The following is a 26,672-nucleotide window of genomic DNA, read 5'->3' as shown; positions in this document are numbered from 1 at the left end:
CGCCCCAAGCCCCACCCCGGCTCCGCGCGTTGCCTCGGGCCGCCTCCCGGCGCAGCCCAGCTCTCCGCTTCTCTCGGGCAACGCCGGGGCCCGTCCCCGCCCCGCCATGGCGCCTGAGGATAGCGCTGAGGCTGCGCCCCTGCTGCGAAGTTTCGAGCGCCGCTTCTTGGCGGCGCGCGCCCTGAGCTCTTTCCCCTGGCAGGTGGGCGGTGGGGAGCGCGGAAGGCGGGTGGGGGGCGCCGGGGTCGCGGTGGAGCGGGGCTCCGGGCTCACCCCTGCTCGCCCCGCCACGCGGCGGCCTCTGCTCCCTCGCCGGCCCCGGCATCACGTCCGGTTCCCCGGGCATCGCTGGGGCCAGCGCGGGCTGGCGGCGGGGAGCAGGAGGTCCACCTCAGCACCCTTGGGCCCACCCTGCGCTCAGCCCCCAGCTCCGTCCTACCCTGGGCCCTTCCCGCCCTCCGCTGTCTCTGCAGACTGAGTCCCACGAATTGAAGGAATGCGGGGTTTCCTCCCAACTCCTTTTTTCGCTGGGTTTTTAGGGTCATGGACAGTTTGTGCCTTTTTTTAGCCAGTTATTATCCTGGCCATTGGGTAACAGCTGCTGCTGCTCATTTAAACAGCCCACGTCCTCAGGGCAGCGGGAGACCACGCTGCGCTGAACTCAGCGACCAGGTCACAGACCCCTCAGGCCTGGGTGTTCTCATCTGTGTCAGCAGCATTGGACAAAGCCCTCTCAGAGGCAGCTGATGGAAGAGACAGGGAGGTACAAAACAGTCCAGGAAAGAGACGAAAGCTCACTTCCCTGCCCTGGGGACCTGCCATTCACACAGAGGCGCATGGCCGAGGCAGCAGCTTCTTTCTGCCCAGTCCAGGGCTCTAATGACGCTGCGTCCTTTATAATCCATAATTCAAGTGCGGTGAACCCACTGGGATGACTCAGTTTGAACATATATTCCTCCCCAGGTCTGCCCCATCTTAAGAGTGGAGGTTAGTCATTTGTGTTTCATTGACATAAACCATTTAGCATTCTGGGAGATCATTTCCCGTCAGAAAGGAATGTGTACATTTTTTAACCCCAAATTTAAACTTTCATGACAGCATCCATTGGGCCCAATTCATATCGACTATAATTGTTCATGAGTGAGTGCTTACTCTGCACCAGTCCCATGCTAAGTGCTCACTTAGGCTCACCCACAGCACCCATGTGGTGAGAACTGTTCTTACCATTGGTTTGACTAGAAAAGAAGTTGACAGCAGCATTGGAGCACTCAGACCTGGGAGACAGACAACCTGCTTTGAATTCTGGCCCTGCCCCACCCCACACAAGCTGTGTGACCTTGGGCAAGTGACTTCGTCTCTCTGTGCCTTTATATCTTATTAGTAAAATGGGGGTATAATGATGCTTAACCTCATAGGGCTGTTGTCAGGATTACATGAATATGTGTTAGCTAGTACTTTTTATTCTGTCAACGAATGTTTACAGAATGCCTTCCACAAGCCAGGCACCAGTATCAGCAGAATACAGACAAAGCCCTGATTAGATGGGAGAGCCAGAGAATAAACAAGTAAATGAATAAGCAAGAAAACACGGGGAGATGATGGTGGCTGGAAAGTCAATAAAACAGGGAAATGCATCAATTTAGGAGAGTCGGGAAGGCCTTCCAAGGAGGTGACAGGAGCCGGGACCTGAACAGTGAAGCAGCCATCCTGCCGTGGAAAGGTTTCAGGTTGCCCACCAGGTGTTAATGCTGTGGCTCCCCCTGTAATTCCAGTTCAGCCACAGAGCTGGTCTGTGACCCAGGCAAGGCTAAGCTGCCAGGGCTAATGCAAACCAAGAGTCTGTCTTCTGATGTTCTTTCTCTGACTCATCCAGGTGTAACCCGGAACTTCTCAAGGTCAGGCTTTCAGCTGCCTGTGCCTTCCACATCATTTGGCCCCAGGTCCCTGGGGAGAGATCACTTAGCACTTTGCCAACATGTCCCATTGCATGTTTAATGTTCCTGTGATAATGCCCTTGAGATTTCTTTCTCTTCCCCCTCTCTCTTTGAATAGAGCCTAGAAGAGAAATTAAGGGACTCATCAGGTTCTGAGCTGCTGCTGGATATTTTGCAGAAGGTAAGAATCACAGAATCACTGGAACGCATCAGTGGCCTGATTTGCCCATGAAGACGTAACAGGTGCACACGTATCCTTTAAAAAGAAAGACGCTGCATCTGGGTGTGAGTACCTCAGACAGCTCCGGCTCTTTTGTTTTCTTAGATAAAGACATCAGAATATACAACAAGCTGCATGAGAGGAGGGAACCTGGGGGATGTTTTTTTAAACCGTCCACAGAGAAAGTGGAGATGACAGCTGTAGGAACATCTTCTAGCATTTGCTAGCTGCTCAGAGACTTTTTTTTTTTTTAACGTTTAAGGGGAAAAGAAGCAGGCAAGTCTTGCCCACCAGTGTGTCTTTTCTAGTTGTGGATGGGCCCCTGCTTTTTGTAGGTGGGGTTTGGACTCTAAGGTGCATCTGGGTGTGGGTAGAGGAGGGACCACCACTCTGCCCGGCCTGTCCCACTCTGCCTGCCCCTGGCCATGTGGGTCAGGTGTACATCACAGTGCATCCGGGCTCTCTACCCTCTTACGGGTCATGAATCCTTCTGAAAACCCAAAGGTGTGGACACTACCCCAAGGGAAAAAATGCTCCAGAAGAGTACATTTTGTGTACAAATGCATGGGAATCATACACACCCCTCCAACCACTGGTCCTGTCCAAAGAGCCCAGGGTCAGAATTCCTGTCTGGAGGGTGAACCAAGAGTATCCATCTGACCACTGTGTCGAGAAGATGCACAAGCTAGGGAAGATTCCCAGGAGATCCAGCAGTTCAGGACTGTGAGCTCAGACCTCTCTGAGGCCATTGTCATGCAGTCTGCTCTGATTTTTCACCCCAAGGTTAAAACCTAACACCCGCCAAGCCCCTGAAGAGTTGTGTGGACATTTTGTGGCCCTTGAGTAAAATCACATCCCTCCGGCCAGCAGGTCCCATGTGACACAGGCCCTACTCTCACTGTTCCCGTCCCCTGCCCTCCCTCCCAAAATGCCAGGTGGGGGCCTGCACAAGCTACCCAGCTGCCTGGAACTCATTCCCCTGCTCTCTGCTTCTCTCAGCTTCAGCCGAAGTGTTGCCCTCAGAGCCCCCATCCCTCTCCACTACATCCCAGGCAGAGTCCCCACCTTCCTCTGTCCTGGTCAGCGCAGCACCCCACCCGGGGGTGTGATCTCCAAGAGGGCAGGTGCTGAATCTGCCTTGTCATACCATTTGGAGCTCTCACCCCTTCCATGGAGCCAGACAGTCCCACATTTGTCCTCACTACAAACTCTAGTTCCTGCTGGCTGCTCTGGGAAGGGGGATGTCTTAGTCCTGCTATAACAGAACCCCACAGACTGGGTGGCTTGTGAACAACAGGAATTTATTTCTCACAGTTCTGGAGGCTGTGAAGTCCAAGATCAAGGTACCAGGAGATTCAGTGTGTTGTGTGGTCCCACTTCCTGGTCCAAAGACGCTGTCTTCTTGGCTATGTCCTCAGATGACAGAAGGGGCAAGGGAGCTCTCTGGGGTCTCTTTTATAAGGACACTAATCCCATTTATGGGGGCTTTACCCTCATAACCTAATCACGCCCCAAAGGCCCCACCTCCTGATATCATCTCAGTGGGTGTTAGAGTCAACATGTGAATGTAGAGTGGACACAAATATTCAGTCTACAGCAGGGTGTTAGCCTGAGTCCGTATGCCCTATGTTCCTGCCCAGAAAGGGCATTAGAAACACTGCCATGGTCTGTGCCACTGTAGTGGAGAAATATTTTTAGGAAAGGGCTTATATGTTAAACTCTTTCAGATGCATAAGGGTCACCCAGGGCCAGAATTCCAGGAATCGGATAACTGGGGTTTGCCCTGTATTCACTTGAAGCTCATGGGAGACTTAAGGCGGAGTCTCTCCAGCAACCTACACTGTGTTCCTCGTCACAGACCGTGAAGCATCCTCTGTGCATGAAGCATCCACCCTCAGTGAAGTATGCCTGGAGTTTTCTCTCAGAGCTCATCAGAAAGGTCAGTGATGGGCACTGGCCATCTGGTAACCAGGCAGCATCTAGGACTTGGCTGGCTCTCCAAACGTGGGCTTTGCCTGCTGGAGCCCAGATCCATCCCATACTCTTTGCCTGCTCTACAGATCCCCATGTAGCAGTGGGCTCCCTGGGCAACTGCTCCCAGCTGAGTTCCACCAATGAGAAGCCATGGAGGGAGGGAGGAAAGGAGGGGCCAGGGTACTTCCTCTGTGCTTTGAGGGGTCTCCAGCAGTGGCTGCATCTCCTCTGTGGTCCTGGTCCCCCATGGAACCTTCCCACTCCTACCAGGAACCCCTGAATGTGGGAAATGCCACCTTCTCCTTCTGTCCTGCCAGCTCTCACATATCCCATTTCTCCTGCCCTACACTACACCTCACCCTCACCCTCTCTACACCTCTCTTTGAGGTCCCCCAGGTCCCCCCACCAAGTGATCTGTATTAAGTCAATCACATCCCAAGTCTCCCCTCCAAATTTGGTGAAAATCCTCCAGCCATTTTTACAAGTCATAGTAAAAGCAAACAGGTGGGGGCTTCCCTGGTGGTGCAGTTGTTGAGAGTCTGCCTGCCGATGCAGGGAACATGGGTTCGTGCCCCGGTCCGGGAAGATCCCACATGCCGCGGAGCAGCTGGGCCCGTGAGCCATGGCCGCTGAGCCTGCGCGTCCAGAGCCTGTGCTCCACAACGGGAGAGGCCACAGCAGTGAGAGGCCCGCGTACCACAAAAAAAAAAAAAGCAAGCAGGTGGAACCTTGGTTTGATTCACGAGGGTCAACTTAATCCTTTTGCTGAAGCTCTCGCCCTGCCCGCCCCCAGCACGAGGCTATCCACACGGAGCCTTTGGACGAGCTGTATGAGGCGTTGGCGGAGGTCCTGACGGCCGAGGAGCCCACCCAGTGCCACCGGAGCTACCTGCTGGTAGGAGACATGCGCCCTCCTCCACACACACACAGTTGATTCAGGCTCCAGTCAGCCTCATGTGGCTTCAATCCTGACTCCTCAGCTCTGTAGTCTTAGACGAGGTCAGTTAACCTTCCTGAGCCTCGGTTTCCCCACCTGTAAACCAAGCACTTCAACAAATAACACCTGTCTTACGGGGTGACTGGCGTTAAATTAGGTAACACACATGAATTGCACAGCAGCGATCTGGCGCTCAGACCTCAATAAATATTTGATGGATGGATGTTACAGGACAGCTGTCTCTCCCCACTGTCCACTGCCACCATCACCAGGCTGACCTGGTGCTTGGCCTTCTCACTGGTCACCTGGCTTCTTACCCCACAGAAGTCCATTCTACACACAACAGTTTTTGTTTTCTTTCTTCTTTAACCTTTTATTTTAAAACAAAGACACAGAAAACCATGCAAAAGAATTAGATTATCAAATTGTTGCAAGGCGGCCACCACGGTAACTGCCAATCTAGCCAAGGACTTGGGCAGCCAGCCCACAAAGCCCTCATTTGACCCATCCCAGCCCTCCCGCTCTTTCAGAGTAATCACTGAGGTCGTACCACTGCCATGTGCACCTCTGGGCATAGTCTTGCCCATTAACTAGGTCTGGCTCAAAATTTCCCTTCATCCGCAGGTCCCCCCAGCTCTTCCTGGCAATTTGGCCTGGACAGCTTTCCACAAGCTGGCTTTTTGTCGCACACACATGGTGCTGTTCAGCTTGTTCCTCTGTCCTCTGTCCCCCAAAAATTGGCGGCTGGATTCACAGGCCCACTCGGACTCTTGTCTGTTTGACCCCTTTGGCAAGAAAACAGCCTGGGTCCTAGAAGCCACGTCATCTCTTTTTTATCCTCTTCATGGTAGCACTTGTGGGTGCTTAAAGCTTAGACTCATTAATTCATTGAAGGATGCAAAAAGGTGATTTTTCTTATTTATTTATTTATTTGTTTATTTATGGCTGTGTTGGGTCTTCGTTGCTGCTCACGGGCTTTTCTCTAGTTGCAGTGAGCAGGGGCTACTCTTCGTTGCGGTGCGCGGTCTTCTCATTGCGGTGGCTTCTCTTGTTGCGGAGCACAGGCTCTAGGCACACGGGCTTCAGTAGTTGTGGCACGTGGGCTCAGTAGTTGTGGCACACAGTCTCAGTTGCTCCATGGCATGTGGGATCTTCCTGGACCAGGGCTCGAACCCGTGTCCCCTGAATTGGCAGGCAGATTCCTAACCACTGCACAACCAGGGAAGTCCCAGTGATTTTTCTATCATTTTGTTTTCATTCATTAGCTGGAGAAATTTTATAAGGAAGTGCCTCCTTTCATCCGTATTTGGTTACCTACTGGTACAGCTAGTAGAGGAAAGGCAGAATACAGACTTCTTTCCTTTTCAAGATAGTGAATTGGTTTCCTGTCATTCCCAGTAGGGGTTCAAACCATTGCAAATCGCATCGTTACTGAAGCTCAAAATGTGCTATTTTGAGTCACTTCAAATAGGCTTCTTTTTTTTTTTTTAAGTAATTTTATTTTATTTATTTTTGGCTGCATTGGGTCTTCACTGCTACGCATGGGCTTTCTGTAGTTGTGGCGAGCGGGGGCTACTCTTCATTGCGGTGCGCAGGCTTCTCATTGCAGTGGCTTCTCTTGTTGTGGAGCACGGGCTCTAGGCGCACAGGCTTCAGTAGTTGTGGCACGCGGGCTCAGTAGCTGTGGCCTGCGGGCTCTAGAGCACAGGCTCAGTAGTTGTGGTGCATGCACTTAGTTGCTCCACGGCATGTGGGATCTTCCCGGACAATGGCTCAAACCCGTATCCCCTGCACTGGCAGGCAGATTCTTAACCATTGCGCCACCAGGGAAGTCCCCTCAAATAGGCTTCTGGGTCCTTTGACATCACCTCATAGTTTTCTTACTTTAGTTTATGTCAAGCTTTTCCAGACTCATCTTGTATGTTTCCTGCCCCAGACCTGGAATCAGCCATGTCTTCAAGAAGCCCTAGTTTCTTTTAGTGGGAAATGATATTTAGAGACCACAGTCTGGGCATTAGGGATGATCATTGCTGCTGTCTAGGCCTTTCCGTGGACAGAGCTAGGATATGGGTGGAGATACATACCCATACTTTTTAAGAGAAAATACCTCATGAGTCCATATCGATGTTTCTGATTCAGGATCAGAAGGGTTTTCACTCAGCCTCTTCGGCATTGGATCCCTATCTCCTTTCTTCTGCTCTGGAAATTTTGGTTCTCAAGAGCATAGGGATGATGTTAGGATATCCCCCAACTGCCTTTGGCTTATCCCATATTATTCGTGCGTGCAGCGATCTCAGAACAACAGCACTAATCCCTCACACCAACTGTGGTTACTGAAAACAGCATAAATTTTTATATGTGCCACCCTCATTCTCCCTACATAGACATCATAGAGCCATTACATAGTATTACCACAAACTAAGCAGCTCAAAGCAACATAAATGTGCTATCTTCCAGTTCTGTAGGTCAGAAGTCTGCTGGGCTCAGCTGCTTACTCTTCTTTGAGTCTCACAGAGCTAAAATCAGGGTATCTGTAGGACTGGGCCCCCGGGGGAGGACCATTCCAGGCCCTTCAGGTCATTGGCACAATTGCGTTTTCTGCAGCTGCAGGAATGTGATTCCATTTCCTTCCTGGCTCTTGGCCCAGGATTGTTCTCAGCTTCTAGGAGCCGCCCTGTCCCCCTGACTCATGGCCCCTTGATTCCAAAGCCAGCAACCACCTCAAATCCCTCCTGCCTCTTTTTCTTCTGCATCTCCCAAACATCAGCCCTGATGATTAAATCGGGCCCACTTGGATAATCCAGGATCATTTCCCCATGTCACGTTCTGTAACCTTAAATGAATCTTCAGAGTCCCTTTGCCAAGAAGCACAGCACAATCACAGGGTCCAGGGATACGGGTGGAAACATTACCGACCTCAGGCACATACCGTAGTCTGTTACTTTTCAGTCTCTGTATTGGTCCGTATATTGATGTCTCTGTAGCCATTTTGGTTGTCTCAAGTTCATTTTCTAGGAGGTTCTTTAAGAAGGGCTCGTCGGATGGACCTTCCCGGACTTCTTGCATGTTGATAACAGATTGAGCCATTTTTACTTGAATCTTGACTCACACCTTCTCTCCCTGAGTCTCTTAAATATATTCCTCCACTTTCTTTGGCATAAAGCATCATTGTGCAAAAGCCTGATGATAATTTAATTTTCTTTCCCTTTTATGTCACATGCCCTTTTCTCTTAGATAGCCAAAGCATTTTTTTCTTTAAAGTCCAGTAATTCTATTAGACTACGTCTCGAGGTTGTGATCGTTCTGAGTCAGTGACCTCAGGTGCAGTGTATACTCTTTCAATATTCATTTCAAATCTGTTTGTTTTCTCAGGAATGCTTTCTTGAATTATAATTTTTAGTATTTGTTCTTTGCTTTTGTTTCATTAAAGGTACCTAAAAATTTGTGGCTTAAACAACAGAAATTTATCATCTCACAGTTCTGGAAGCTATAAGTACAAAATCAAGGTGTCGACAGAGTTGTTTCTTTCTGAGGCTGCGAGGAAATGATGTGCTCCAGGCCTCTCCTCAGCCTGCAGATGGCCATCTTCTCCCCGCATGTGTGTCCTAATGTCCTATTCGTATAAGGACACAGTCAGATTGGATTAGGGTCCCCTTATGTCTGTATTTTAACTTGATTCCCTCTATAAAGACCCCATCCTCAGGAATTCCCTGGTGCTCCAATGGTTAGGACTCCGTGCTTTCACTGCCAAAGGCAGGGGTTCAATCCCTGGTCGGGGGAACTAAGATCCCGCAAGCAGCACGGTGCAGCCAAAAAAGGAGGAAAAAAAGACCTCATCTCCAAAAAGGTCACATTTTGAGTTGCTGGGGCTTAGGACTTCAGCATATGAATGTTGGGGGGAAACGATTGAACCCATGACAATCTCTTAATTTCTTTTTCATTTTTAAAATTTTGCTCCTTTTCACTTCCTGTTTCTCTTTAAGGTTTATCTGTTTTTATGTTTTGGTTTGTTGTTATGCTCATGCTTTTTTGAGTAGCCTTTATTTCTGAAATGATGTTTTCTGTTATTGTCACACATTTCTAAGTGTTTCAAGTAGCCATTCAGGCCTTGCCTCGGGGCCCTCACACCCCCACTACCGGAGCAGGCAGGTTCCCTCCTAGGTGGGCTCTGGGGTCACTGTCCTCGGGTCTACCACGTGCCCTGTTGCTTCCCTCTTCTGTCCCCACTGACACGTTGAGCTCACGAGGGTTGTGTCACCTGCTCAGAACCCGCCAGTGGCTCCCCATCACATTTAGACTCAAATCCTAATTCCTTATGTGATCCATACCTGCCCTGGTTGCTGGATTAATTCTCTCTCCCTGTTTCTTCCTAGCCCTCCGGGGACTCTATCACACTCTGCGAGAGCACGGCCATCATTTCCCACGGCACCACGGGCCTGGTCACGTGGAATGCCGCACTTTACCTGGCAGAGTGGGCCATGGAGAACCCAGCGGGCTTTGCTCACAGGTGACCTGGGGGTGCAGGGCTGGGCACCAGGGAGGTTTGCCACAGGGGGATCACAGACACAGCCGCTTCTCCCTGTCATGCAGGACTGTCTTAGAGCTTGGCAGTGGAGCCGGCCTCACGGGCCTGGCCATTTGCAAGATGTGCCGGCCCAGAGCATACGTCTTCAGCGACTGTCACAGCCATGTCCTCGAGCAGCTCCAAGGGAACGTCCTTCTCAACGGCCTCTCATTGGAGCCAAATGTCGCCGCCCTGGCCCAGCACCCAGAACACGACACCGCCGATGCAGAGAGCCCCAGGGTGATGGTGGCCCGGGTGGACTGGGATGTTGTGACGGTCCCTCAGCTTGCTGCCTTCCAGCCGGACATCGTCATTGCCGCAGGTACCACCCAGCTTAGGCCACTGGAGTGTGGCCTCCCTGAAGCTCCACCTGGCTTTCAGTGCTGGGAAGGGGACCACCTTCCAGCCAGTGAGTGAGCCACCTTCAGTGAGCCACCTCCCACCAGTGAGTGCTGCCTGGTGGGAGGAATGATGGGATTTGGGTCGTGTGGGCCTCCAGGGTGACATCAAAGCACAGAGCGTGCCTCTTGGGTGCCCTAAAGCCACAGCCCTCCCATTTGAGACAGTGGCCATGCCTACTGCCACGCTAATGGTCCATCCTATAAAGGAACCAGCTCTTCCCAGCAAGGCCTGCGATGAACAGAACAGGCCCCAGGGCACCAGACTAGGGTGACCAGTCTTAGCCAGGCCACAACCCAGCGGACAGACTTCACGTCCCTCTCCAGCAGCCTGAGGGAGGCCTCTCAGTTGCCATCCAGAACCTAAATGAATAGGCCAGAGCAGCCCCGCAAAGCAAGGGAGCCGAGCTGGCCCCACCTACACCCCCTGTCTTCAGATGGGGGTGGAAGTGGCCACAGCAGCCTTGTCCTTTCGGGACCACAAAGAACGGCATGATCCTGATTCCTCTGCATGCCCTGGGCCAGGCCGAGGGTCGGGGAAGGAGCTCTGGGTGGCCCCACCTCTGTCAGCACCTGCTTCCTTCTCCGTGCACGCTTGTGTGTCCCTGAGGCCGAAGGCGCTCTGCCTGTGTATCTGTGTCCTAGGTCCTCAAAACGAGTCCCACAAGGAGGGACCACCCACTCTGGTGCAAGGATGGGACCCTTGAGGGAAGGGGCATATGGTGTGGGCACCAACGGGACCGTTGCCCTCCACGGCGCTCACCCAGCCCCATCTGGCCGATGGTACTGTGCTCTGGCCTGGCCATGGCCCTGAGACCCAGGCCCAGAGCGGCTGGAGCACAGAGGCTAAGCAGCTCATCCCTGCAGGCCCAGCTGGTGGGCGGGAGGGGGCTTGCCCCCCACAGGAAGGAAACAAGAAGTCTGAGGCAGTCAGGGTTTGCTTCATTAAGCATCTTCTAAACAGGCCATAGGCAGAGAATTGATTTTTTCTTTTAAAGGAACACCAGCGCGTCCTGGATATTTTTCATGTGTTGCAGTGTCTTTCAGCAGCTTTCTCTGCTAAGGGTTTTTCTTTTTACCCCCATAATTTTCTTACCGTCCAACAGCACGAACCTAATAGAACTGCTGCTTTCCAGGCCTTCACCCTGCTGCCCATGTCGGCACAACCCAGAGGCCTCTATCCTGGGGTCCTGGAGGAGCCCCTTCCAGTAACCTGGGGTTTTTATCGCAGATGTGCTATATTGCCCAGAAACTGTCCTCTCCCTGGTCGGGGTCCTGCAGAAGCTCTCTGCCTGCCAGAAGGACCAGCGGGTTCCTGACGCCTACGTTGCCTTCACCATCCGCAACCCGGAGACATGTCAGCTGTTCACCACGGAGCTGGGTGAGCCCCGGGCCCCTGGCCGGGCTGCTGGCTCTGAGGGGCTGCCACCCAGGCCTGCAGGGCCACTGCACTGGCCACACACAGGACTCCAGGGAGGCAGAAATCAGGAAAGTAAAAGAATGGGGCCCTGGAGACAAGCCAGGAAGCCCCAGACCACAATGTGCTGGGCCAACGACCCCCCACCCTCCGCCCAGGAGGTCAGCAGAGGAGCCAGGGCCAGGGAGTTGGTGCTCTGGGGAGGAGATGGCTGACGTGGTGATCTCAGAAGTCTGAGACCAGCAGTCCTACTGTGTGTTTAGGGCAGGTTTTCAGAGACTTCAGGCCTCAGTTTTCTTGCCTGTAAAATGGAAAGGATGGTGGATGCCAGCTGGTATCAGGGTAGATGAGTTCTGGCCACACAGCAGTCAGGTGCAGGCTCTGGAGGTGGGTCCCAGGTGGAGCTGGGCCACCCCTCTCCAGGTCTTCATTCATTGTACAGCAGAAACATCCACCTCAGAGGTGAAACAGGGCTGGCACGAAGGGTGTGCTCGGGAAAACGGCAGCTGCTGTTACTAGATCAAGCACACAGTAAATGGAAGAGTGAGGGATGCTTTAGAGAAGGGGGTGGGGTCTGCCTGAGTTGCCACTGCTGCAGGCGGGCACTGTTCTCAGACCTGACCTGCGTCAGCCCCTCTAGCACCTGTTGTGGGGGGGGTGCTGCCATCCTCTGTCCCACCCGTGAAAACACCGGGGTGCAGGGCAGCTGAGTAATCACCCAGGCACCCATGGACTGAAGCCAGGCAGCTGGCTCCCACTCTCCACCCCCCACCCCATGACCCCCACTCTGCAGTCCTCACCACGAGCCAGGCCTGATCAGGGTTTCCCACACATGACTGGGCAGCAGTGCAGAGCCCTGTGCTTGCCCCAATCCCCCACCCCCCAAACAAAGCTCTCCCACAGCTGCCTCTGCTGACAGAGAGGACCAGCGCCCACCCCTATACAGCGTGTCCCACTGACAGCGGGTGTTCAGCCTCGAGAAATAACGAAGTCCTTCAGATGCTTATGTGAAAAAATATCCACGCTGTATTTTAAGAAAGCTGAGTGCTAAACAGCATATACAGTATAAACTCATTTTTTAAGCTCATTTTTATTTTAAAAAAATAACTGTCATGTTAATACACATATGGGGAAACTCCATACACACCAATTAACATTATTATTAACATGTTATACCCGGACGGTAGTATCATGACACTTATACACTGTATGTCTAGTATTTCACTCTTATAAATACTAATTTTTCATTTCTAAAAAACTGATGACAAAACAATTCTTGCCAGGGGCTCGTCAGACATCTGTGCTTACACAGAGGACGTGAGCCCCTCTGATACAGGTCCAGCCTCTGAAGGCACCAGGCTGAGCTGTCAGGCAGACGTGGGTTCAAACCTCAGCTCCTACTGAGCTGTGCCCGGTAACAGGATGGAGGACCCAGACGGGGCCATGACTTTCCAGGGATGCACACGGCCCAGTGGGCAGACGCAGCAAACCTGGCTGCTGTGAGCTGCTTACAAATGGGATTCCTGGTCCCACCCCTGGAGGCTGATTCCAGGTGTCTGGATGGGGCCTGGAAATCTGTAGTCTGTACACCCCCACACACCCCCAGGCCTATCCCAAAGCCCCACACTGACAGGGTGGTGTCCCATCCCCAAACCCCACATCCTGAGACGCATATGTTCTGTCTCCAGGCCGGGCTGGAATCCCGTGGGAAGAAGTGCCTCGTCACGACCAGAAACTGTTTCCCTACGAAGAGCACTCGGAGATGGCAATTCTGAAACTAATGCTGTAGATTTATAAATGGTTTTGAAGAATAATGTGAAAATTAAATCACTGTTCTGGAAAGAATGTGATAAAACTTGCACTGGACTTGAATGTTTGAAGAATGTTGAATTCTGAATCGGGAACCACAAACTGTTCGAATAAAATATAAACTGTTCAAGCGTGTAGACCCCTCTCTGCCAGCTGGCTTAGTCCTTAAGAAAATCACCATAAATCAGAAATGAAATTTTTGGCTCAGAGATAAGCATTTCATTCGCGCAAATAAAAAAACAAACCAAGTATGTTCCCCCCAACCTGGACGCAAATCCCTCACGGAGCCAAGCCCGCTGCACACGTGGCACATCTGACTGCCCTTGCAGGGCGGTGGGCTGCAAAGTCTGTTTTCAAGGCAGGAATCAAAATATTAGGGACACAACCAAGCAATTCTGGGAAAGGCAGACACCAGGAGACAAAACAAGGATGCAGAGATGTTCAAGACGACACAAATAACAGAAAAGTCATAAACTGGGGGAAAGAAAGACTCATAAGACAGGAAGAGAAAAGAGAGAAGGGATTCAGAGCCTCCAAAGATGAAAGCAGGCTAAGCCAGCTTCCTGATCAACAAAAACTCCTGATTATTAAAAGTAACTTCATTCCCCAAGCAGTGCCCAATGCCAGCCTTTCAGCTTCCATCCACCAGGAGGCGCTGATCTACAGAGTCTGCCCAGGGACTGGCCAGCAGTGGCGGCTGTGAGGAGGGGAGTGTAGGCCAGCTCCTGGGGAGGAAGATGAAAGGTAAGGAGGGGTGTCAGCTTGAGGGTCTCTCTATGATGTCCAGCACAGGACACCTCAGGAGTTTAAGTCGTTGGCCCGAGGGGTCACGTGTCCGTAATCAAAGGGAGCACTGTCCGCTTCCAGCTCTCATCCCATCGAAGCTGCTCTGACTCCCGGAGGTTCTTGCAGAACTGGTTCAGTTTGCCAGCAGGATCAGGAAACTTTGAGAAAAGCATCTAGAAGACCAGAACTACCTCATCACTGCTTCCTGCCCCCACCCCAGGTTCCACCCCAAGCTGCCCCTCCTCCTTCCCAGCAGCCCAGGCTCCTGCTGCACCCCAAGCCCAGATGCCAGGCCAGTCATTCTACCAAAACCCTCCCTCCTTCACCGCACTTCCAGAACCACCACCAGTGTCCTGGGGTCTCCAACGGGACTCCCGCTCTGGCCCAGCTTCCACACCGGGCCTGGCTAACTAACCCTTCTCAACAGCTCTGACCCCAATGTCCCTGACCCAGCAAGCCCCCCTCCCTCACCAGGCACAGGGGAGACTTCATGGCCCAGCTACGCTCTATCTCCTGCTCTGCTCCGACCTGACAGCACAGCCAAGCTGCAGTGTTCACCATCCACATCCCATGCTCTGCCGGCAGCCCCCCGCCTCTGCCTCTGCAATGCTCTGCTGTTCCTTCCACCAAGAGCTGGCCTCTACCCAGCACTGTCCTGCCCACGTACTGAGAACTAGGTGATGCCTGCGTTCTTTCCAGCTCTGCTAAACTAAGGTGTCTGCAGACGCCAGCCTGTGGGCTGCATGCAGCCCTCCGCCTGTCTTTGTAAATAAAGTTTTATTGGAACACAGCCACACCCCTTCATCCACAGATTGTGGATGCTTTCACGTTACAACAGAGTTGAGTAGTTCTGACAGAGACTATGGCAAAGTCTAAAATGTTTTTTTCTGAGCCTTTCCAAAGTCTGTTGCCCTTGGTCTCAATGATCAAGAATGATGACGTGTTACTTTTTGTAATTTGTGGTAAGAAAGAAGTATCCTTTGAAGATGCCCACCCATCTCATAAGGCCGGTCCAGGAAGCTCCCTCGCTCCTCACTCTCCCTTCTCAGATCCAATCACCCCCTAAATGGCACAGTCCACCTGGCTCTAGCATCATTGTGTGGTGTGAGCTCCATAAACCCAGACGGCAGGTGGGGCGAGCCCTGATCCCTCCAGGGCCCAATGGGGCCCTGCCTCTGAGACCGCTGCCCGCTCACCCATACACAGCCCAGGGCCACCCACCCAGCTGCAGGAACAAGGAATCTCCAAAACCCTGCAAGCCACAGTGTGGGAGCAGACACGCTACCTGCAGCTGAGCTGCCAGCTCCTCTGAGTCCTCGAAGACCAGGCCATTTTCCTCGTGTTTCACAAGCTCGTGTAAGCTGCAGAGAGAATCAGGGGAGGTCTGAGAGCTGCCTGGAGGAGATACAGAACCCAAGGTGCCCACCTGCTCCCCACCAATTCCACCCCACCCGCAGGCTAAGCTGGAGGCAGGAACAGTCTGGTTTCAGGAAGCCTGTTCTTAGATTTGGCATCTGAATAGAAAAGAGACCTGGCAGGATACACATTAAAAATCCAAACCAATTTGGGGAAGGAGGGACAGTAAAGGGGTATGTGGACTTTTTGTGCTACATGCTCTCTTCAGTGAGAACGTTCTTAGTAAGTTCTGCCTTTTTTTTCTTAATTCCACAGCAGAGAAACCAGGTAAAAGGCAGCCCTGCTGGAGGCAGGCTCAGAGGTGATCAGGGGGTTGATCCCAACACTATCTGAACCCGGGCTCCAACATCCTGGATTTCCCATTCAGAAGCTGGCTCCTCAGCTCATGGTGGGGCCACTGTTTCTAGAACCTTTTCTAACACTACCGTCTCCAAATGCCCTCTCCTGCCCATCTTTGCCAGGAAGAGCGGAGACAGAAATACACTCATTCAACTGATTCGAACACAACTACATGAGATCAGACTAAAGGGACAGAGAGAGAAATAAGTACATGTGAGCTGTGCGGGCAATTCCAGCCACCATTGCACCCTGTGAGCACAAGCCCCCAAGTAGAGTACTTAAGACTCCAATTTTTATTCAACACGAGCTCTAACTGGAAGCCACCCTGTCTGGTGGGGCCCAGCCCGCCCACAGGGACCAGAGGGCTCCTGCTCCCTCTGGGTGGCAGAGCTGCACAGATGGGGAGGTGGAGCCCTCCAGGAAGCTTTCCCAGGCAATTCTGCTGGTTCCCCCCAAGCTGCTGATTTGATAACCTAACCCTGGGAGGACTGGGTTTCCGCTCCTACCACTGGAAGTTCACGGCACACACAGGCAGGCAGCACCCGAACATGTCTACCACCTTCATGGGCAGGTCCAGGCCACTGGACGACCGGTGTAGGCAGACGCCCAGGTCCGCAGACCCTGCAGGGCGAGGATGAGGGGGCCATCAGCTCTGGCTGTGCGCCCGGTGACCACACATCCTGCAGGACTGTGGACCGAGGCCTGCGGGGAGGAGTGGAAAGGGGGTGATAAAGTCCCCAACCCCACGTACGACTGCCTGGGGTTGGCCAAGCAGCCTGGCAGGAGGCTGGGACACGGAGGTGCTTCCCACCTGCCGCTCCTGGCCTCTCGGCCCTTTCTGAAAATGACCTGCCCGTCACCAATGTTTTTCTTTAAACTGGCCCCCTTTTTCTCCTTAACCACGCTGTATTTTAAAAGAAGCCGCAGCAATGATTGCTTAATGGGTTCTGAGTTTCTGCTTGGGGTGATGAAAATGTTTTGGCAAGAGACAGTGGCGGTGACTGCAAAACACTGTGAGTGTAATTAATGCCACTCAATTGCATACACTTAAAAATGGAAAAATGGTTAAAATGGCAAATTTTGTTATGTGTATTTTATCACAATAATTAGAAAAAGAACCCAAAGCAGACCCAACAGAAAACCAGCTGTCGCTGTGAATATAAAGCCAAGGAAGCAACCGTACATCACTCAGTGCCGCTGGAGCTCCTGCCTACGAAGGCTCCCCGCCTCCCACTCCGGAGACAGCTTAGTGGCTGCTGAGACCTATAGGCACCCAGCCAATAAGCCCTCCCCGAGGGATCAACAACGCAAGAGAAGGGAGGGCTGCCCCTTCACACTGGAAGAGTCCACACTGTTTACCTCATGGTCTCTGTACCTCCCAGACTTGGGAATTGACCCCAACCCAAGCCCCGCCCAGCCCTTCTGCCCAAGGGAAGAGCAGGGTGAGGGGAGGGCGTGGAGGCCAAGAGCACTCGGACGTAACCTTGGCAAACAGGCAGGGAGGTGGCACACCAGGAAACAGCCTCGTTCTCCCAGAGTCCAGCCAGGGCCCATCCCAGCCTGAGACCTACATGTGTAGGGCCCCTGAGCAGACAATGGCTTGAAATCATTAAAGGGTTAAAAAAACAAAGAATATGCAAAAGAACCTGGTAAAATATTCATTATCTGGCCGTCTTCAGAAAAACTCTGTCCCCTGCCCTCAGGTACTCCCTTATAAACCCCAGCCCTCCCCCTGCAGGCCTCTTACCTAGAAGCAAGGGATAGTCCTCGGCCTCCAGCCATGGGGTACAGACCTGGATGTGCTGGAAATGCTTCTGGCAGATGAGGCGGCTGTAATACTCCTTCAGAGGCCCTTTGCCTTACAGAGAAAACCGGAGTCACTGCACTGGGCCCACGTCTGGCCCTGTCCCCCAGCCCCAGGCCTGAGAAGCCCCTGCAAGGGCGTGAGCAGAAGGCCCACAGGCAGCAGCTCCAATCAGGCCCCTATCCAGACCCCTTCCAGAAACGACCCCCAAGGGGTGTGCACCTCGACTGCTGAGGCCATGGCCGTTCCCCCAGCAGGCCTTGGGCTGGGAACACAGCCAGGATAAACTCTGGCCAGGCACCAGAGCGCCCACCAATACAGCTTCTCACACAGACTGCCCCTGTGCCCCGCCCAGATCCCCAGGTGGCACAGCATGAGCAGTGGGCTCCTGCCGCCCCTGGGCGTCCAAGGGCCTGGAGGAGAGGAGTATCCAAGGTGGGGCAGCTGGCTGAGGACCCTCCTCCTCCAACCAAATCTCCTCTGCCTCTCTCTCTTCACCCGGCTCCTTTGGAAACAGTTTGACATTGGACAGCAGACTCTCATTTTTAAAAAAAAGATACGTGGAAACCACTGTGAAGTAGAAAGCTCAGAATCTCTGAGGTCACGCTATCTGAGATTGAAATCTAGACTCCATGCTCTGCCATGAAGCCCTTCTGAGCCTCAGCCTCCCCGTCAAGCTGGTGTAGAAAACCATACATCACAGAGTTGGGGTGAGAATTAACGAGACAACAAACATCACAGGCCTGACATGCCTCCACTGCCCCGTTTGATACAGGAACAGGGATGGTCCCAGGTGGGTACCTGTTATAACACAGACCAGAGGAGGGAGGCTTTCTCCATCGTCGATCAGCTGTTCGAACTCTGTGTTTAGGAAAATAAATATATGATAACCAAGATCATGTAGTCAGGTGAGTGAGGGGCTGATGCGAGGGGATGGGGGAAGGGAGAGGAGGAGGGAGCACTGCTCCCAACCATGCAATCCCTTCTCCTGGAGGTGGCAATTCAGAGCTAGGCTGGTCACTCACTGACCCAAAAGGGGACTCACGCCTGCCACCTCCACCCAGTGGCCCTGGCCCTGGGGTCAGGAACACTCTGCCAAGGACACCACGCAAGGCCAGGTGAGCACCCTGCAGCTCAGCAGCCCCGACAAGCCCAGCTCCTGATCACAGCCATACACCTACTTTCTAATGCTGCCAACAAGATGGAGAAGTCTTCATCCTCTATGGGAAAAGAGAACCGAGTGTCACGGGCCAGTTTCTAGATGCCTCCCCACCCAGCTCAATGTGCTCCCCTTTCTCATCGAGGCCCCAAATACATGTGGGGTGCACGCCTGGCAGCGGCGAGAACACAGGCTCAGCCAGGTGCTCATACAAGCCCCAAGCGCCCGGGGGGGTCCTGAGACCTGTCCAGCTCGTGCTGCTGACCAAAAGGGCCGGCCGCCCAGGAAGGCAGGTCACTGTTCCACTCTGGGCATCCCGCTCCGTGAAGGCCGACCTCTCCATGCCCGAGTCCGAGGGTTCTGAACTGAAGGAGCAGAGAGAGCCCGTGAGCTGCCACAGAGCAGGCCCTTGGGCCCGAGAACGGCCATTCTCCCACCAGAGTGAGGCCCGCAGGCTACCAGTTGTTGGGGTGCAGCCACGTCAGAGCCACCAGGTGGCCCTACCACCCAAGGCCTTGGGCACAGACCTGCACCTTGCTTTCTCTCTTATCTGTATTTATGTGTTGCTAGGTGCTGAGGCCGCAACGGCAGACAAGGCCGACTCAGCCCCTGCCTTCACAGGGCTTACTGTTCTAATCATCCCCTAGACTTAAGATGAGGACGCTGTGACCCCTCCAACTGCCCCCACGTTACTGAGAAGAACAAAGACCAGCTGTATGGAGAGCCGCTCAGAAGGGCTCTCCTTACCCCTGGGAGATGCCCAGAGAACACATAGGTGCACAGACCCCGCCATGCGGTCAGGAACCACTGGCAGGAGGGTAAGGACACCCACAGCCTAGTACAGGGCAAACACTTCCTTAAAGGGCCAAAGAGTAAACACTGTAGGCTTTGGGGAGCCATACGGTCTCCATTGCAAAGCCCAGCTCTGCTCTTGTAGTGTGGAACCAGCCAAGGACAACATGCAAATGAATGAACGTGCTGTGTTCCAATAAAACTTTATTTACAGAAACAGGCAGCAGGCCTGCAGCCATAGTTTGCCATCCCCTGGATTAGATCTCCAGGTCAGCAGCGAGCATAAAACAAGGCAGCTGAAAGCTGAAGACAGCAGACTTACCAGGCCCTGAATGCAGAGTAGGTGCGGCTCAGCTTCATAAAGAGCTGGTGTTGCAGGTCCAAAGGCGTTTCTTTAAAGAAAGATGCTGGCTTGTCGTAGACAGTCACAGCTCTGCAATGAGATCATTGGGGGGCTCTAGGGAGGGGCAAAGAAAGGCCTAAGGAACATAAGACCCAGAAGTATCCAGAAGAAGAAGGGTGCTTAGGTATCTAAGTCTCAACAATAAGCTTTAGAATTACTTGGAGAAGCACAGAGAGAATTTCTAACATGAACACTTCCTGGACCATCTGGCTGGCTGGGAAAGAAACTCTAGCTTCCTCCTCCCTCAGCCTCCCCAAACCAGTAACCACCTCCCGGAACCCTGGGAGCTCCCAATGCCTTGCAACATGACACAGCAGCTGGGAGTCAACGGCGCTGGGAGGGACCCCTCGTTTCCCGAGGCCCCTACTTGATGCCCCAGTTCTCTGCCAGGTCTTCCCGCATCGCATTGGTCACACACAGGTTCAGGTGGGACAGGCGTCCGCAGAGCGTCTCATACCTGAAAAGACATATCAGTGGTCAGCCCAGAGCTCTCTGGGCCAGGAACCACCACCCCAGCCCCATGGGACTCAACATCTTATGATACAGAAGAGGCCGCAGAGCTGGGATCTCCCAAATCAGGTCACTGGCGAGGCACCTTCCCCATGTTTGCACAGAGTTCTACCACCTGTACTATTACCTCCTGCACACCTTTCTTTAAATCAGATTGCTTTTCAGCTTAAATACAATTACTTTCAAGAGAAACCATATATCACTACAGAATGGAAAATCCAGTCTCTCTTGCCATAAAATGAAGGAGAAATACAATAAAATCTTGTTATTAAATCTCAGCCACACTGCACTATTCCCTGCAAAGGCTGTGGGGCTGAGGCTCACTCCCAATGGGTTACAAAGGGAGTTTAGCAAATGTTAGAAAGGCGTTATCAACAGATTAGCTCCAAACGGAGACTTGAGCCCTGGTGACAGGGCAGGACTGAAAAAGAACTGGAAATGAACAGGGTTATTTCGCGTGTGTAGGTACCACGGCCTGTTCCTCACTCAGGATACAGAGAAAGCTCTGGAGCTGGACTGCCTGGGATGGAATTTTGGAGCTCACATGTATTAGCTCTGTGGCAAGTGACATGAGGGCTCTCGGTTTCCTGGTTTGTAAAAAGACAGCGATCACAGGACACCCTTGCTGGGCAGCACTGGAGTCTGAATGGGATAAAGGATTGGCCTGAGGCCTGGCATGCAGCAAGCGCTCACTGACTGCTGCTGCGACCACCACCCACGAATGACCCATCAGGGGAAACGCCACAGCCGGCCAACGGCTTGAGGCTGCAAGTCCACACCGAGGCAGATGGTATAACTCGGACTCAGAACACAACATTGCTTCCTCCTCCAGGTCCAACCTGCTCCCAACGCCCTTCTTCCCTCTCCCTGTCTCATCAGCTGCAGCAGACTGTGACCCACGTCCCCGTCAGCCAGGAGCAGTCCCCAGTTTCCATTTGGGTATCTGGTATGGGTTCATCTGGGACCCCAGCTCTCCAGTGGAGCACTTGTCCCAAGCCTGAGACAACGGGGTACTGAAGCCCCCCAGGCTCAGAGGGCGTCAGAGGACGCCAGGTGCGCAGGAGCCAACCACAGGCCTGCTCTCTCCACTGAGCCTGGTGGGGTGGGGATGAGAGCAAGGGGCTTCCAGAGCCTGAGAAATACCTCTAGGAGGAAGTGTGGAGAGACATCGAGGGGTCCTGATGACACCTTTTTTGAGCTCAAAGTCAGCCATTTCTCAGGACTTTTCAGTTTCATGGGCCAACAAATGCCCTCCTTTGCTCAGGCCTGTTTCTATCACTTGTCACCAGCGTCAGTCCAACTCCCCAGCCTTGCCCTCACCCCCACAGGGCACACGGGAATCAGCTTCCCCGGGTCTCCGCACCGGCCCTTCTTCCCACCACAGTTTGGGGACAATGTCGGCACCCTCATCCCAGACTCTCACCACTTGGCCAGCAGAACAAGGGGGTGGCCGGGGCCGTGCACCAGACCCATAATGGAGTAGCCGTAGTTGTGCCAGTCAATGACGAGCTTGCTCCCGCAAAGGCAGCCTGCAAACCAGCACACGGCAATGGCGGGCAGGCCCGGAGGGTTCTGGGAAAGAGAGACTTGAAGGAAGAGAAGGAAACCAGACCACGGTCAAGAATAAACCAAGTAAAAATAACGTACGTGGCAAAGAGTCAATTATCTTTACAGAGCTCTTGATAATCGATAAGCAGAAGAAAGACCCTCTTCCTCACCAAGAGGTATAAACAGTCATAAAAGAAAATTGACCAACCTGCTAAGTCCAAGATCACTGATATTCAAGGAAACAAAAAATGGAACAAGGAGGTACCATTTTTCACCTATCAGAATGGAAACTCTAAAACACCTAATGATACCTGGTGGTGGTGAGGATAGGTGGAAGAGGCTTCCCTGTTAGGTGGGGAATAAACTGACCCAACCTTACTCTAGGACTATCCAGTAACACATCACAACATTTTAAAAGTGCATGGACTCTGACCAAGCACTTCCCGTCCTAGGAATTTATCCCAAGGAAGAAACAGAACCCATGCAAAAGACATATGTTCACTGATACTCTTCACCATACAATTTTAAAAGTAAAGGGCTTCCCTGGTGGTGCAGTGGTTGAGAATCCACCTGCCAATGCAGGGGAGACGGGTTCGAGCCCTGGTCCGGGAAGATTCCACATGCCACGGAGCAACTAAGCCCGTGCGCCACAACTACTGAGCCTGCGCTCTAGAGCCCACAGAGCCCATGCTCCACAACAAGAGAAGCCACTGCGATGAGAGGCCCACACACTGCAATGAAGAGTAGCCCCCGCTCACCGCAACTAGAGAAAGCCTATGAGCAGCAATGAAGACCCAATGCAGCCAAAAAAATTAATTAATTAATTTTTTTTTTTTAATTTTTAGGTAAAAAAAATCAGGAAGGGCTTCCCTGGTGGCGCAGTGGTTGAGAGTCCGCCCGCCAATGCAGGGGACACGGGTTCATGCCCCAGTCCGGGAAGATCCCACATGCCGCGGAGCAGCTGGGCCCGTGAGCCATGGCTGCTGAGCCTGCGCATCCGGAGCCTGTGCTCCGCAACGGGAGAGGCCACAACAGTGAGAGGCCCGCGTACCGCAAAAAAAAAAAAAAAAAATCAGGAGGAATCTGAGTGCTCATTAAGATGAGACTAAATGAATACATTAGGATACATCTCATATCAGGATACAATACAGTCAATTAAAAGAAGGAGGGCTTCCCTGGTGGCGCAGTGGTTGAGAGTCTGCCTGCCGATGCACGGGACACGGGTTCGTGCCCCGGTCCGGGAAGATCCCACATGCCGTGGAGCGGCTCGGCCCATGAGCCATGGCTGCTGAGCCTGTGCGTCCAGAGCCTGTGCTCCGCAACGGGAGAGGCCACAACAGTGAGAGACCCGCGTACCGCAAAAAAAAAAAAAAAAGAAGGAGCTTCTCTACGTTAAAAAGCAGTCAAGGTGAGAGGCTAAGAGTGGAACTCCAGAACTAGAGTGACAAGCTGGTTCAAATCCTGACTCCAGCACTTCCTAGCTGTGTGACAATGGGTTACTTACAGAACCTCTCTGGGTCTAGGTTCCCTCATCTCTAAGTGTAGGTAACACAAGAACCTACTTCTCAGGATTGTTGTGAAGAATTAAATGAAATAATGCATGTAAAACACTTAGATATGTAACAAGTACAAAATAAGACTATCTGTAAAACACTGAAAAACAGAAGGGATGAGTACCATAAATAGAATGGACACATACCATAGGCTCCTACTCATGTTTTTAAAAGTTTATACACACACATGTGAATATGCATTTACCAATCTGTACATTTTTTAAAACTGGAAAGTAAAGAAAACTGTTAAAACAGTGGTTCTCACAGCGGGAGGTGGAGCTGACGCGTACCTGGAGAAAGATGTAAGCTGCTGGCTTCCTGCACATCAACTTCCACAGCAAGTGCACTGCCTGAAACACAACTTTGACTCCATACTGGAGAATATGGGGCCCAACTGCAAGTCAGAAAACAGCCATCACTAGTAAAGGAGTTCTTGGCAATTTGCAGATCCCCCCCACCCCACGCTCCCCGCCTTCCCCTCCCCCCCACACACACAGATTCAGAGATATCGGGAGTTGACTGCTTCCTACCTGCAAGTCTCTGAAGTTCTGTCAGACTCACAATCTGAATTCTGTCGCTCTGCAAGAGCTCATCGTGGGGTTTGGAGGCTGAAAAGAATGTCCCTTTTAATGTGCTGGAGAAGATGATCTAATTTAAAGTCAGATGATCCCCGCCCCACAGGCTGAATAGGGGAGAGTGTTTTGGAACCTCTCTGTTCCTCAGTAGCCAGAACAGAGAATGAGGCCAGTTCTTGTCCAGATTCCACTAGACCACCCACAGAGGGAGGGCTGGAATCTTATCCATTTTTACTTAGCACAATGCCTGGCACATAGTAGGCACTCAAGCTAACCTAGATTCCCTGGATGGTGGAATTATCACACCATAGGGAGACCCCTAGGAAGTCTCACTCCAGCCCCTCACCCTGGGGTAGCAGACTCTAAACAGGGACCAGAGGCAACCAGTGCTATTCCTTTTTTCCCCTGATATGGGATAGCGCTACCTTCTAAAGATGTCAAAGTGGGGGAAGATGGAGGAGCAGACACCCCTGCCCCCGCACACTGAGGGAAAAACGCTGGACATCCTGCGAAAATGAAATACCTCCTGCCTGCAGAGTTCTGCGCTGAGGGTGAGGAACGGAGAGGAGACAAGTTGCCTGTCTTCTCAGACACTGCCTGACAAAAGAAGCCTCAGAGATGTGCTTACCAGCACTTGCCCTGGGGTCACATCCACCCGGGTTCCAGTCCATCTTTCCACTTACTAGGAATAAGTGAGACTATGCACTGAGTTCATTTAGCTTAGCACAGTCCTGGCATATGGCAGGCGCTCGATTAATGCTGACTGTTCCCAGGGACCCACCCAGCAGAGGCTGGGCAGAAACCTGGCAACCGCTGTCCAGGCCACAACCCGGCTCGTCCAACCTCGGAGAGCTGCCCGACGGAGGAGAGGGTAAAGGGGCGTCCCCGCCTCGGCCCCCGTGGGGCGGTCAAAGCCGAGGGTCAAAGGCTGAGAGAGCAGCCTCCCTCCCAGGCCCCCGGGGCACTCACTGCAGAACCCCAAGAAGGTCACGGAGAAGCCGCACTTGGCCAACGACAGTGCGTGATACTGCATGCGGGGACTGCGGCCCACGTCGCCCAGCACCACGACAATCACGTGGCGGGCCGCGCGCCCCCACCGCCAGCGCTTCCACGCCACCAGCAGCAGCAGCGTCAGGGCCAGCGCCAGCAGGACCACGCAGGAAGCCGCCATCTTGGCGGGCCGGCAACCGTCACGTGACCGCGCTCCAGCCGGCTGTGCCGGCTGTCCGCAGCCGCAGACCGAGCCTCCTATAGGTGGGTGGAGAGAAGGGAGGCGGGGACGTGGTTCCCTGTTCCCTAAGCCGGGGCCCGCGAACCTCCAACCTGGGAGCGGAGGTTTAGTGGTATTAAGGTAAAGCTGTTACTATGTAGGGATCTAGGAACATTTTTTTCTTCAAAGTTCTAAGATAATTTAAAATATAGTGAGATAACAATTTGGATGAAACGCATAAGCATAATGTTGAGAAAAGAGACCAGCCAGAGTGCATACTGGCTGGTTCCATTATGTAAATCAAAACTACTCTTTACTGTTAGAAGTTAGAGGGGTGACCTGCTTTGGAGGGTCGGGGAATGAGTGGGAGGTGGCAGTGGGGAGCTGGTGGGGGTGTCATGGTCTGTTTCTTGATCTGGGTGCTGGTAAGGTGGGTGTGGTCCATTTGGGAAAATTCATCAAAAAGCAAACTTATTCATTTTTCAGGATGTATGTTGTACTTGAATAAAACATTTAAAATATAAAGAGAAAGAGGGAGTTCCCTGGAAGTCCAGTGGTTAGGACTCTGCACTTTCACTGCCGAGAGCCGGAGTTCAATCCTTGGCAGGGGAATGAAGATCCCACAAGCAGCGTGGCACAGCCAAAAAAGAAAGGAAAAAATAGAGACAGAGAGAGAGAGAAGGACAATGAAGGAACTAAAAACCAGAACGATTTTAAGTATTCAGAGTAAGAAAGGAAAATTTCCCCACTGACCCTCCTGTCTCACCTCCCAAAGTAACCACACTAAAGAGTTCTGTGTGGATCTATGTGACAGCGCTTTGACTTTGAAATGGGTCCCCTTGAAGCCACCCCCTCTGCCCTTGCCTTGGGAGCTGCCCCAGAACCTGCACGTCAGGCACAGCGACCACCTGCCCTCAGCCCCACCTCACCCACCCACATATTAGACAAGTGACACAGTGCCTCCTCCCTTGATGAGAGCCTGGATGGGGCAACACCAGGGACCCTAGAACACAGCTCAGGACTTGGTATGTATCTCCTTTGCTTCTCCCAATAGCCCTGTGACTCCCCTTCTTACAGATGAGGTCATTGAAGGTCACAACATTAGTGAGTGTGTGGCAGAGGCAGGGCTTGAAACCTGAGGGTAGAAGAGGGTAAGGAAGGACGAGTACATACATACGGATGGAGGGATGGGCAGACAGACACCATGGGCAGCCTCGTTAATGCCCCAGTTCCCAGGGAGGCCACTGCCTTCTGTTACATTGCCAAGGGTGTGAAGCTGGAACGCATGCCCTGCCCACTCCGGGCACCCTCTGAGGTGGGACGG

At 52.6% G+C, this 26,672-nt stretch overlaps 2 protein-coding genes across 6 annotated transcripts; one reads left to right on the top strand and one right to left on the bottom strand.

Annotated features, from left to right (window-relative positions):
* The first annotated feature begins 65 nt into the window (after positions 1-65).
* On the top strand, positions 66-13,383 carry EEF2KMT (eukaryotic elongation factor 2 lysine methyltransferase). Of its 3 annotated transcripts, XM_060124899.1 has the most exons (9): positions 77-202; positions 1,240-1,341; positions 2,053-2,115; positions 4,013-4,093; positions 4,922-5,023; positions 9,439-9,572; positions 9,656-9,951; positions 11,259-11,408; positions 13,133-13,383. In XM_060124899.1, exons 4-9 carry the CDS (start codon positions 4,034-4,036, stop codon positions 13,231-13,233), a joined length of 843 nt encoding a protein of 280 aa, XP_059980882.1. In that variant the 5' UTR covers positions 77-202; positions 1,240-1,341; positions 2,053-2,115; positions 4,013-4,033; the 3' UTR covers positions 13,234-13,383. The 3 variants fall into 3 exon arrangements, with proteins under 3 accessions (XP_059980880.1, XP_059980881.1, XP_059980882.1); XM_060124897.1 differs by lacking the exon at positions 1,240-1,341 and having other exon boundaries at positions 66-202; XM_060124898.1 differs by lacking the exons at positions 1,240-1,341; positions 4,922-5,023 and having other exon boundaries at positions 66-202.
* Positions 12,448-25,320, bottom strand: ALG1 (ALG1 chitobiosyldiphosphodolichol beta-mannosyltransferase). Of its 3 annotated transcripts, XM_060124894.1 has the most exons (13): positions 25,108-25,320; positions 24,094-24,171; positions 23,854-23,957; positions 21,886-22,034; positions 20,320-20,409; positions 19,872-19,982; positions 19,001-19,122; positions 18,780-18,818; positions 18,400-18,459; positions 17,542-17,652; positions 16,301-16,415; positions 15,325-15,400; positions 12,448-14,212 (listed from the first exon to the last, which is right to left on the bottom strand). In XM_060124894.1, the coding sequence occupies exons 1-13, from the start codon at positions 25,307-25,309 to the stop codon at positions 14,081-14,083; spliced, it is 1,389 nt and encodes a 462-aa protein (XP_059980877.1). In that variant the 5' UTR covers positions 25,310-25,320; the 3' UTR covers positions 12,448-14,080. The 3 variants fall into 3 exon arrangements, with proteins under 3 accessions (XP_059980877.1, XP_059980878.1, XP_059980879.1); XM_060124895.1 differs by lacking the exons at positions 24,094-24,171; positions 25,108-25,320 and having other exon boundaries at positions 21,886-22,048; XM_060124896.1 differs by lacking the exons at positions 21,886-22,034; positions 24,094-24,171; positions 25,108-25,320.
* Between the last annotated feature and the right edge of the window lie 1,352 nt (positions 25,321-26,672).

The sequence above is a fragment of the Lagenorhynchus albirostris genome, chromosome 15 (assembly GCF_949774975.1).
Source record: "Lagenorhynchus albirostris chromosome 15, mLagAlb1.1, whole genome shotgun sequence".
NCBI classification, from domain to species: domain Eukaryota; kingdom Metazoa; phylum Chordata; class Mammalia; order Artiodactyla; family Delphinidae; genus Lagenorhynchus; species Lagenorhynchus albirostris.
The sequence above is the reverse complement of the archived record's forward strand: the minus strand, read 5'-3'. Positions and strand labels throughout refer to the sequence as shown.